The 13,577-nt window shown below is 34.1% G+C and overlaps 1 protein-coding gene across 5 annotated transcripts in view; it reads right to left on the bottom strand.

Annotated features, from left to right (window-relative positions):
* Positions 1–13,577, bottom strand: part of LOC127733070 (uncharacterized) — a 101,703-nt gene that overhangs the window by 7,844 nt on the left and 80,282 nt on the right. For all 5 annotated transcript variants that reach the window (XM_052242347.1, XM_052242355.1, XM_052242365.1 and 2 more), the window contains 10 exons: positions 12,620–12,739; positions 9,602–9,757; positions 9,238–9,354; positions 5,864–6,037; positions 5,207–5,440; positions 4,690–4,776; positions 3,578–3,664; positions 2,936–3,031; positions 2,671–2,778; positions 383–538 (listed from right to left, as the gene is read on the bottom strand). In XM_052242347.1, the coding sequence (XP_052098307.1) occupies positions 383–538; positions 2,671–2,778; positions 2,936–3,031; positions 3,578–3,664; positions 4,690–4,776; positions 5,207–5,440; positions 5,864–6,037; positions 9,238–9,354; positions 9,602–9,757; positions 12,620–12,739 (1,335 nt within the window). The remainder of the gene's footprint in view (positions 1–382; positions 539–2,670; positions 2,779–2,935; positions 3,032–3,577; positions 3,665–4,689; positions 4,777–5,206; positions 5,441–5,863; positions 6,038–9,237; positions 9,355–9,601; positions 9,758–12,619; positions 12,740–13,577) is intronic.

Below are 13,577 nucleotides of genomic sequence, written 5' to 3'. Positions count from 1 at the left end.
AAATCTATAATTTTAAAGATATCTCCATATGTAATTTACACAATTTTGATTTTAGTTGGTATTTTAATCCAGTTGTGTATTGTCTGAGGTTTTTAACTCCAAAATTAAAATTGACAGACAGGGGTGAGGTTATAGAGTAGGCTGGGTTGGTGTAGTCTGCTTTCATTGTAATTCAAGTTATCCTTAAATGAATCTTCTTCCACCTCAGAGCTATCAGCTCCTTAATATGATAGAAACAAACCTTTCTGTGAACAGTGAGCTTTTGTGTATTTTTCTATTTTCTTTTGCACTGATTTTAAATTATACATATTTTCCTTAGGATCTGCAGTAAATGAGAACACAAAATATTGTAATCCCTAGTTATATTGTTTTAATCACTTACTGTATTATTCCTGATATTTCTCTCCATCCAGTCTCTACATGGTTCTCTAGCTAATTGTTTTAACATCTGAGGAGTTGGAGCTCCTTGAAACAGAGGTAGTTGGAAGGTTGTTGTGTAGGTATATTTATCTACAAATAACTGGACTGCTGTCCATGCCTGAAATGGAATATAATTCCAAAATGATAATTTCATAATTTTAATAATATCAACAATATTCCTTTAGAAAAAATATTTTTCAAATAGAAGCTACCATGCACTCCATAAAGTTCAATGCTCCTTTTAAAAAAAAATTTGGTTTTTCAAATTTCAATTTTGTCATTCTTCTCTTTATTTGAACTTTTTTCTTCCACTTCTCATTCGTTTTAATTCTTATTGTAGCATCTAATTTAAAAATCAAATCATTTACTGGGAGCCTTTTTAAGCTATGATCATTGTGTGTTGAATAAATTCATTGAATAACTTCAAGTGTGTACCCCCTTTTCACTCCTTCAAACAATTAAGATACAAGCTGTCCATTATAACATTATTATACAATACTTTTAATAGTTCCAAATTTTAAATATCAATTTTTAGTAATATCCATGCATGTAATACATGTTTCTATACAAACAAGTCATGAATGGACAAATCACAGCTTTTAAATAATATGATATTATAAGGCCAACTAAAATTAATTAGTAGATTTTCATCCAGATTTTTTTTTAAAATGGGGCAGATGGGAGGATTTTATTTTTTAATTTTTATTTCCTCTTAAACCCTTTTGTGACGTGTTGTTAATATACAAGAGAAATAACAAGCTTATATCATGTATATAATTTATAAAGAATTCTACATTATTTTTCAAATTTTTAAATTAATATTTCTGATTGGCAACCACTGTTCTACATGTAATTGCCGCTTTAGAAACGTATTTTTAGTAAATAGCAAAAACGTGGAGAAATGTTCTCTTTTACACTTACTTAGATCAAATTTATTTTGCTTTCTAAGCTATGATTTATAGTGCCCATAAAATGAAGCATATGCATTGGTATGCAACACAAATATTATGAGTACAGAGTGAAATGAAAACTCAAACTGTGTTGAAAATACTAGGGTTGATGCTTTTAAGATTCTTACATGTATGCAAGGTGCAAATATAATCACAATGTAAAACATGAACTGAACCAAAACGAAGTTGTTTAATGACTCTATTGAGGGGCTGGGGACAGAGTCTTTGCTTTTTGTCAACAAAAACGACAGCCTTGGGGTAAATCTAAGGGCTTGCTATACATGTAATACATTTTGTACGTTGGCCGACTCTTTGTACTCAATATACGATCATAAATCACACAAGTTCGTGCTTGTGTTAATTACTGTATTCCAGTCATGTTTTTGTACCAAAGTGTTCCACGATTTTTGCACTTTGGATATTATTCACAGTCCAAATTTCCTGACATAAAGTCATTGTATAAATAAATAAATTGCTTCGCCGAGCGCAGCTGGATACGACCGCAGAGGTCCAACCCTGAACAGTTGGGGCAAAAATGGACACAATATTCGGGCTTGATACAGGTCTGAATTTGGTATTGTAATTCAATATTTGTCACATAATAGGTTTCTGACACAGAATAACTGTAGTCAAAGAACTTAGAATTGGTTATATGATTTGAATTCATATTCAATTTTTGCTTTCCTGCAATACACTATGCTGTTGCAAATTGACCCCCCCTAAAAAAAAAAAAAAAAATTTACCCCCCCCCCCCCCCTTAATTTTTGCTTTTGTGCAAAACACTATGCTGTTGCGAATAGACCTCCCCCCCCCCAAAAAAAAACAAATACTAAAGTTATTGTCGGAAACCAAATGTCTTCTGACGACGCAGACGACGACGTGATACCAATATACGACCGCAAAATTTTTTGTGGTAGTATGAAAAAATCCACGGTTATCTATTACCTGATTTTGTGACATACAGCGATTAGTGTTCTTGGACACCGCCTATTACTCATAACCCTAATATTTCATGCCCTTCTAGTAATCAATCTATATTCTCAGAAGATAATGTTGTCATCATTGAGCAGAAGAATATGTCAACTTATATTACTTGAAGAAATACGAAAACCGAAATTTGAAACAGGAAGTTTTGAATGAAACAAAATTATCAGCGGTTACCGGTAACGGAAATGAACAAAATCCGGAAATAGTAAATTTTTAAAAATAAAAAAAACGGGGCAGGACGATTTCAGAGGGGCGAGCAGGGATGAAAATCTATCAATTAATTTTAATTGGCCTAATAAAAGATTATATATACCTGTTCCAGCAAACCATATTTATAGTTTTCCCTTGCTATGGTAACTTGAACTTCTTGTAGATGTATAATGGCACAAAGGAATCTGTGAAAAGACCTTCTTGGAAAATGCTGCAAATAAAATTAAGTTGTCAAAATTTTTAATTACAGCCATAATATTTTTTTATAACCTTTTCTTTTCATTTGTGTACATACAAAAAAATCTAACTGAACATTTGTTTATTTACTTTCTATAATTCAGATGTAATGCTATACAAAATTAATTTACCTTGAAGCCATCTTTCCATGTAGGTGAAGTGTTGGTACTCTTCAAGTCCAATAACTCTGTAAATGTTAGTTTATCATAGGCTGCATGAGGTGCTCCCTATAAATAGATAACACATGTTGAAAGAACCAATGAAAAAAAGGTACCTTAAAAGTCATTATTTGATTACAAGTAAATAATTTATAACTTTACCTATTTCACTGAAGGTATAAGTTGATGCTGAGGATCAAGTATTAAAAAAATATATATATTTGCTTATTTGGTGTGTGATAGAATTTTTTACATTTTAGACAAGGACAAGGAGAGCACAATTTAAGTTAAGAACAAAATGAAATTAATGTGTGTTTTTTCAACGAGGGGGTTTTAACAACCTTGACTACCCATTAGGGTCTTGCACGGTCGGTAGAGTAAATTTCTATACAGCTATCAAACCATAAAAACCTATAGTGAAGGAAAACTTTTGTATGTGTAATTGTTTTACATTTGTCATTTCAGGGCCTTTTATAGCTGACTATGCAGTATGGGTTTTGCTCAGTGTTGAAAGTTGTATGGTGACGTATAGTTGTTAACTTCTATGTCATTTGGTCTCTGATGGAGAGTTGTCTCATTGGCAATCATACCACATCTTCTTATTGTTTAACTCACCATATAGAAAGCTCCAGGTGGATTAAGACAGATGTGTGCATGTGTAAAATTTGTCCATGGTAGATTTAAGGCACTGTCTACTGCAATCTAAAAACCAGAAATATACTAATGAAAATTCTTATGCAGGGGAATTTTTTTCTATGAATAAAAGGAGATGCAGAGTATTAACCAATTTTTCTGTTATCTAATAGAATTCAGCATTAATTACAACAGTGTATGTGTATTATTGTTAAAACTGTTTCTTCCATTGGTATTAACATACAACACTCAGACAGGTTATTCTAATTATTTAAACCACAGAGAAGTTAAATTGTTTTGCGCAATAAACTAGTAATTGAGCTTTATACTAATTATGACATCAAGTTATTGGTATGCTTTATCAGCAAGAGAGCCATTGTTGTCCTTTTCAAGCACAATTTTCTGAAATAACCTATGGTACGGTTGCCTATACATCTTCTTCATTTGAAAATTGGTGGATAGTTGTCTCATTGGCAATCATACCACTTCTCCTTATTTTTATATAATAGCACATTATCCTTCTGTTTGCTATAAAATTACAATATTTTTCCTCTCTCCTTTGTTAAATTTCCACATAGCCAGTGGAGAAATATCATCAGCAGCAGAAGAAGACATAATTTAACAAAGTGAATGTCTATATGAGTATAAGACATAAGTCTTAGTTGTATACCTCAATAACAACTTACCTTAACACCACTCTTAGGATTATACTGACAGATGTAAGTCAGATCCTGATCTATAGCTTTATTGTCTTGTCCTTTGTAATAACAACTTACCTTAACACCACTCTTAGGATTATACTGACAGATGTAAGTCAGATCCTGATCTATAGCTTTATTGTCTTGGTCTTACCTTAACACCACTCTTAGGATTATACTGACAGATGTAAGTCAGATCCTGATCTATAGCTTTATTGTCTTGGTCTTACCTTAACACCACTCTTAGGATTATACTGACAGATGTAAGTCAGATCCTGATCTATAGCTTTATTGTCTTGGTCTTACCTTAACACCACTCTTAGGATTATACTGACAGATGCAAGTCAGATCCTGATCTATAGCTTTATTGTCTTGTCCCTTGTAATAACAACTTACCTTAACACCACTCTTAGGATTATACTGACAGATGTAAGTCAGATCCTGATCTATAGCTTTATTGTCTTGTCCTTTTGTAAGCTTGTTCTGAAATGACAAAATCAAAGTTTCATTATGGTGAGTTATTGTTTCATTGTTTGATATATTAAAGAAAGACAACATGTTAATATTTTGAAGGTGTTATGTGTTTATCCAATCAAATTTGATGAAGGCAGCCAACTTCAGGTTTCTTCAGTAACTATTGACCTGCAACATGCACTTTAACCTGCAGATTCAGAAATCATTTTTACAACAATTGAAATATTCACAGTTCATAGTAAAATTTATAAATATTCCCTTTTGATTTCATCAAAATGGTGAATTTTATGGAAGAAAATGTTGGAACCTTATATGATCTACCAAATGTTTTCATTACTCCTCATGGATCTTGTTAACCTCTACTAACTTATATACAACTTCTCACATCATGTTTTTATCAGAATGGTGAGTCTTAAGGAAGGAAATGTTAGAACTTTACCCTGATATATTCCTCAATATTTTTATCACTCCTGTAGAAACTTTCTTTAGCCTTTGCTAGCTTAGCTACAGCATCTCTCATGGATATTGATGGTCTTTTCATCATAGAGTGAAACAAGCGACTCTCTCCTTTTGTTGGTAAACATTTGGATGAATAGTAAATACGATCAGTGTACCTAGGTCTGGGAATGTACAGTCCAAGTCTTAACCAATCTGTCTCTGGTACTTTACTTTGCTGAAAAGTAGCAATATGTTATTACAACATGAAAAGTCATTGTAAGTTTTTGTTCATATCATTAGAAGTTAGAAATTGACAGTCTGTTAAAAAAGCATACTGCAAAAAATGTGGAAAGTCAATAGATATTATATCTGATTTGTATTGAATATGATTACAGTATATAAAACAATGGAAATTCATAACTAACTTTAAAACACAAAGAATACTCCAAAGTACATTTCAATACACCTTATCGCTCTTTGGCGCTGCTTGAACTATTGACGTCATACAACAATCACTTTTCCATTGTGGTGTCAGATACTTTCTATTATGATGTCAAAATTTTACGGGCACCTTTGTGATGTCCAGAAATGGCGGACAAATAGCGATAAGGTGTATAGTACAGTTATAAACCTGTTTTTATAAAGTATTGGATCTAACCTCTAAAGCTTTTCCTGTGGAACCTTTAGGTACTCTCGTTAGCCTGACAAGAGCTGAAGCACAAGGTACAATTCTTATATTAGCATCCCTAAGACTAGTCTCTGAGAGTGGATCAACACCATTTGGTCCCTGGCTGTACAGCCTTAACTGATGTGCTCCTTCATTCAGTGATATCTGAAAGTATACAGGAATAAATATTATAGTTTACCTTTATCCTTTAAATTAGAACTTTTCTAATGCTTGAACGTCTTGCAATCTTAAAATAAGACAGAGTACAATGGAACAACTTCTCACAAAGTAAAAACTTACAATTCTATAAATAATGACAATACACAAATCTTCAGTTGTTTTTTATGAATGAGTTACACCGGGCGTAAACGACATCATCAAACAATCGGTTGTGACGTAATAACATAAGCATTATGACATAGGAAATTTAGGGGTAAGCACATGAATTTGAATTTCGCCAAAAGTTACCCCATATGCACCGCATTTTATGTACTTCAGTATTTGTTTTCTATGTTTAAATTGTCCTGAAGACGCCACCGTAAGTGGCAAAACATGTAGACCATAATAAAGATTTTCCTTGCAGTAATCTACGATGTTGTTGTCTTTGTGTAGCATTATTTTCCTGAGGTTTTAAGACAACCGCAGCATACCTCCGGGTATCCATCCTGATTACTCTCTATCAGCCTGTACCGTTAGAAGGTGTTGGTTCACTCGATGCAACCTTAATTTTTTTTGTGAACCCCTGCATCTAGACGATTCACCCTTTGCCAAACCAGGGTTGTATTTGACAACCACACTGCATTGACAATATCAACCCCTTCCGAGATTGCCGAATTATTCTAGAAAGTCAACAAATGAACTACTACCACTCAAGATCAAAAGAAGACCACGGCAAAACGTACTGAACTGCAGAACCACACAATTATTGTTGAAATAAAGTTGCAACATGGATAGTGTACAACAACCGCAAAATGTAACAAATTCACCACAACTTCCACCATGCCCTACATGTGCGACTATCATACATCTTAATACATTCCCGACGCAATTGGAAGTAGTACCTCTTTCCGAGTGAAGCCTTTTGGAATGGTACGGAATGTCCTGTGAGGTGTTGTCCATTTTGGAAAAGACACTGACAATTCATTATTAACTTTTACTTTTACTTTCATTTTAACGTTGTCAAATCAATTATTGTGACGTTACGTCTTGTTAACCTTTGTAACCCCATATGTACCGCATTTTATGTACTTCAGTATTTGTTTTCTATGTTTAAATTGTCCTGAAGACGCCACCGTAAGTGGCAAAACATGTAGACCATAATAAAGATTTTCCTTGCAGTAATCTACGATGTTGTTGCCTTTGTGTAGCATTATTTTCCTGAGGTTTTAAGACAACCGCAGCATCCCTCCAGGTATCCATCCTAATTACTCTCTATCAGCCTGTACCATTAGAAGGTGTTGGTTCACTCGATGCAACCTTAATTTTTTTTGTGAACCCCTAAATCTAGACGATCTACCTTTGCCAAACCAGCGTTGTATTTGACAACCACACCGCATTGACAATATCGACCCCTTCCAAGATTGCCGAATTATTCTAGAAAGTCAACAAATGAACTACTACCACTCAAGATCAAAAGAAGACCATGGCAAAACGTACTGTCCTGTGAGGTGTTGTCCATTTTGGAAAAGACACTGACAATTCATTATCAACTCTTACTTTCACTTTCATTTTAACGTCGTCAAATCAATTATTGTGAAGTTACGTCTTGTTAACCTTTGTAACCCCATATGCACCGCATTTTATGTACTTCAGTATTTGTTTTCTATGTTTAAACTGTCCTGAAGACGCCACGTAAGTGGCGAAACATGTAGACCATAATAAAGATTTTCCTTGCAGTAATCTACGATGTTGTTGTCTTTGTGTAGCATTAAAGTTACCAATGTTTAAAATGCCAAATGCGACAGTAGATCTGTTATGGTTACAGTTATAGAGCACTTGATTATCTGGATTTGTCATCCGACAGCATCATATCATCCTGTCTACTACTGGCTCTTCATCCGACAGCATTATATTGTCCTGTCTACTACTGTCTGTTCATCCAACAGCATCATATCATCCTGTCTACTACTGGCTGTTCATCCGACAGCATCATATCGTCCTGTCTACTACTAGCTCTTCATCAAACAGCATCCTATCATCCCGTCTACTACTGGCTGTTCATCTGACACCATCAAATCATCCAGTCTATTACTGGCTGTTCATCCGACAGCATCATATCATCCTGTCTACACTGGCTCTTCATCTGACAGCATCATATCGATCTGTCTACTACTGTCTGTTCATCTGACAGCATCATATCCTCCCGTCTACTACTGTCTGTTCATCCGACAGCATCATTATGTTCCGTCTACTACTGTCTGTTCATCCGACAGCATCATATCGCCCTGTCTACTACTGTCTGTTCGCATCTGTTCGCATCATATCGCCCCGTCTACTACTGGCTGTTCATCCGAAAGCATGGTTACGTCCCATCTACTACTGGCTGTTCATCTGACAGCATCCTATTGTCCCATCTCCTACTGGCTGTTCATCTGACAGCATCCTATTGCCCTGTCTACTACTGGCTGTTCATCTGACAGCATCCTCACGTCCCATCTACTACTGGCTGTTCATCCGACAGCATCCTATCGTCCCATCTACTACTGGTTGTTCATCTGACAGCATCCTATCCTCCCATCTACTACTGGTTGTTCATCTGACAGCATTCTATAGTCCCGTCTTCCACTGGCTGTTCATCCGACAGCATCCTATCGTTCCGTCTACTACTGGCTGTTTCATAATTTATGGATCAGGTGCTATATAAAAACCTTTATGTGATATATCTACAAGACTAGTGTCATGGAAATGTACTGTGCATGGTAAACAGATGGTGGAACAATATTTTATGATTACCAAACCATAGAAAAATACATATTACACCCAAATCCCGAAAAGAAGTCTCCATAATTAATCTATATTATCGCAGGTTAGGGGAATGGTTGAACTTTTTAAAACCAAATGCTGTACATGTGCATGTCTCAGGCCATGCGTCTATAGTGGACTAGTTGCTTCTTGGATTAAATTGCCATATTTTTTTGGAGAGTTTTACCACAAGTTTCTATTGGTAACCTATAAAAGTTAACCAACCAAAAGTGGCTTTTGTAGAATGTTGAAAGTTATGAATTAACCTTAAATGTCACTTTCTAGATCAGACATGATGTTCTGACGACTATACACAACGACAAAAGTCATCCCTAAATGTCACCTCATCTGGAAGCTGTCAGGCAACAAAAACTTCAATACAAAAGATATGAAGAGATTATTACCTGAAGTCCTGGCTGGTCAACTGTTGGCTGTCTTTCTGTACCAGATTCTACAAATATATTCAATGTGGCATACCCTACTACTGATAAAGACTTGTAAAAATTGTCTACCGTATAAATCTGAAATGTAAATAAAAATTATTATTCATGAAATTATGAACAAAATTTGATTTAAGCACTTTTTTCATTTTACACAAAAAAATTGGAATTTGGAGTAAAGAAAACAAATTTCGTGGACATATTTTTTTCATCTTACTTTTGTGGTATTTCATCCTGTATTTCAACTACAACACTATGCAATCAAATATATATGTATGTAAAAATGACCAAAAAAACCTTGAACTTTGACCACACTATATAAATTTACCTTTAATAGCAGTGTAGCTGATGGTGGAATATTTGATTCTCTAAACTCTATTTTGTTTTCATAAACAGGATTGTATATTTCACTGTCTAGTTTTACTGTCGTATTTATATCTTTCCCAAATACACCATATTTTCTGTCCAAAACTCGACCAGCAACCTGAAATTTGATAAAAATACAAAAACTGAATTAAGTTTAAAAGACACATCTTTCTATATTAAAACAAGGAAGAACAAAAAAGAACCTAACATATAAAGACAACAATTATGTAGATATTTTACCTACATAAACATCTTATTGCAAAATATCTTTTTGGCTCATATTTAAATATAAATGACAAGATCTAAAATTTGGCTATTCTTTTTGGCAGCTGTTCGGTTTCAATGTCTGAAGCCCTAAAGAAAATATATAATACACAATGCACAAATAAAACTACGGATATCTGATAGACTAAAGGATGTTAATTGATATGATTTTTAACACTTTTTTAATTTTTAAATTCAAAGGGCCAAAAAAGTGGCCTGATCATACATTCTCTTTTGCTCAAGTCTAACCAAACTGCTCTGTTGAACACAAAATGTGTTGATCATAGAGTTCAGCAAATTCCAATTTACAAATATACTTGAATATAAAAAAATCATTCTAATTTCTTTTTTTTTTTAAACTACTCAATGATATCCTGTTTACATAACAAGAACAAAATAGGTACTAATTTCATAGTACTTGGTTTAACTCATTTTGTATGTTTGCCATAAAAATTAAAGGCTGCAACTTCAGTAAAGTATATAACACCTATTATTATACCTCAGTATGTTTTTTCTATATAAAAAATAATGAAATAGTTGTGCTATTTCATTCCACAGACTATTTGCCAGTCAATAGTTTCAAAGACTATTACCCCGGTTAATAGTTTCATAATCATCTTTCCCGTACTTTTTCATGCTTATTTTTCATTGGACAATAATGATGTCATTGACTATTTTGCTTGGCAACGTCAAACTCTAATATTGTAAACGGTATAGTCTGTTTGTGTCGATTGTAATTTCACTTACAAGAAGCAATTATAAAAGAGAGAAAATCTTCGCGCGCATTTTTTAAAGATCTAAAATATAGTACCTTATTCATAATATGGGTTCGGTCGTCGTATTCTAAAAGCGAATTTGCGTTTGGTGTACTTTAGCTTAAATTTATCATATGCACGGAAAATTTAACACAAGTATTTCTAGTCTTGATTGCAATTAATGAAATATTTACAAATACAAGAAGAACTATAAAAAAAAACGTATAGTTCATCTTGTGCATGTCAAGTTATGTGACATTTTTTCTTTTCTTTCAGATGATATATGTACACTTTTAGAAAATTAGTTAATTTGGTATATAAAAACACTTAATGACTGTGTTGTTCAGTATAATAAAACACCTAATGACTGGTTGTGCGGGTAATAGCAAGTTTGTAGTCCCTTCCTTAACCAACTATTGCTCTCGGCTTTGCCTCGAGCAATAGTTGGTATCTCAGGGACAACAAACTTGCTATTACCCTCACACCCAGTCAATAGGTGTATATTTTAATGCACCCTACAGTAAAATAAACTGTTAACACAGAGATATGTCTCGCATATTTGTTATTTTGATAATGCAAATGTTGAAATTAAAATAGCAATACTTTAACATGTAAGTTATGCAAATATTCAAAGTCAATGAACCATGACTGAAGGTACAGGGCTAAACAATCTCCATGGAAATGAGATGTGCCAATGCTAATACAACTGCAAACCAAATACCATTACCTTTTCATAAGTCGTTCCCTTTAAACAAACCTAAACTCAAACATTAACTTGTAAACTATGTAAAAGTTTCAAAGTCAATGAACCATAATTAGGGGGTGGGGTTATATAATCTCCATGGAAATGAAACTTGCAAATGCCAATACATTTGCATACCGAATATCATTGACTTAACATTAGTGGTTCATCTTAAATTGAACTAATCACAAACTAATACATGTAAACTAAGCAAAAGTTTCAAAGTCAATAGACCATGACTGAGGGGTAGGGACCAAATATTCTCCATGGAAATGAGATGTGCTAATACTTATACAACTGCATACCAATTATCATTGACCTACCACTAATGGTTCCCCTTAAACTGACCTTTTCACAAACTAAAACATGAAAACTAAGCAAAAGTTTCAAACTCAATAGACCATGAATGAGGGGGCAGGGCCAAATAATCTCCATGGAACTGAGATATGCCAATGCTTATACTACTGCACACCAAATATCATTGACCTACCACTAGTGGTTCCCCATAAACTGACCTAATCACAAACTAATACATGTAAACTAAGCAAAGTTTCATAGTCAATAGACCTTGACTGAGGGGGCGGGGCCAAATAATCTCCATGGTAATGAGATGTGCCAATGCTAATACAACTGCATACCAAATATCATTGACCTACCAATAGTGGTTCACCATGAACTAGACCTAATCACAAACTAATACATTGTTGACGCCGCCGTTGCTGACGCCAGAAACAGCATTCCTATGTCTCGCTTTTTGACTCCATCAAGGCGAGACAAAAAACAAATAAGCATAATGATTTATTGAATGACGTCCCCACATTGTCATTGGAGAAATAAAATAAGTGTAAGAAAAAAAAATTGTATCAGAAAAAAAAATTGAATCATAAAATGCGATGACAAACTGTTGCAGTAGTACATTAAAGTAAATAAGTTCAAAGGGGCGTAACTCCTAGAAAAAGAATTGAATCGTAATTTCCTGTCGATATGCACAACTACATAGTATGTCCTTATTATCTAAAAAGGTTTCGTGAAATTCTGTTGTGTGGTTTGAGAGATGTTGCGATGACAAGAAACAGGACTGACGGACAAACGGACAGACGTTGCGTGGGGTATAATAAAGTAATAGCTTAGGTTTACAAAGATGCAGAAATGTGTTTTGTACTAATGGGATACATATTGTTTAACACAATGAATTAGTCTTTGTTTTATCTCTACTTACTTTTGAGAAAGTGACAGAATCAGGCAGAAATCTACATCCATCTATATATAAATCAAATCCATCTCCAATCAAAAATGGTTCTTTAGGTGGTGTCTTTCTGTCTAATGGTAACCAGGCAAACTATAAAATAAAAGGAAAGTTAGAATAAGACAGAAATCTTCCTCCATCTTTGATCAAATTTGTTTCCTTCTTTATAGTGTATCCTGGCAAACTAAAACAAGAGTGCACACGCTGAAATGTCTCGCCTTCTTAACTAATCACTGATATTATGTTGATAGTCCTAAATAAAAAGCTTTATTACAACTGTCACATAAACTTAACATTAACCAAGAAAACTAAACATTGACCAATGAACCATGAAAATGAGGTCAAGGTCAGATGAACCATGCCAGGCAGGCATGTACAGCTAACAATTCTTCCATACAACAAATATAGTTGACCTATTGCTTATAGTTCAAGAAAAACAGACCAAAACACAAAAACTTAACACTGACCAATGAACTGTGAAAATGAGGTCAAGGTCAAATAAAACCTGCGCGACTGACATATAGATCATAAAATATTTCCATACACCAAATATAGTTGAACTATTGCATATAGTATTAGAAAAAAAGACCAAAACTCAAAATCTTAACTTTGACCACTGAACCATGAAAATGAGGTCAAGGTCAAATGACACCTGCCAGCTAGACATGTACACCTTACAATCATTCCATACACCAAATATAGTAGACCTATTGCATACAGTATATGAAAAACAGACCAAAACACAAAAACTTAACAATAACCACTGAACCATGAAAATGAGGTCAAGGTCAGATGACACCTGCCAGTTGGACATGTACACCTTACAGTCCTTCCATACACCGAATATACTTGACCTATTGCTAATAGTATCTGAGATATGGACTTGACCACCAAAACTTAACCTTGTTCACTGATCCATGAAATGAGGTCG

Source organism: Mytilus californianus, unplaced genomic scaffold (assembly GCF_021869535.1).
Source record: "Mytilus californianus isolate M0D057914Y unplaced genomic scaffold, xbMytCali1.0.p SCAF_1, whole genome shotgun sequence".
NCBI classification, from domain to species: Eukaryota; Metazoa; Mollusca; class Bivalvia; order Mytilida; family Mytilidae; genus Mytilus; species Mytilus californianus.
This window is presented reverse-complemented; position numbering and strand designations above follow the sequence as displayed.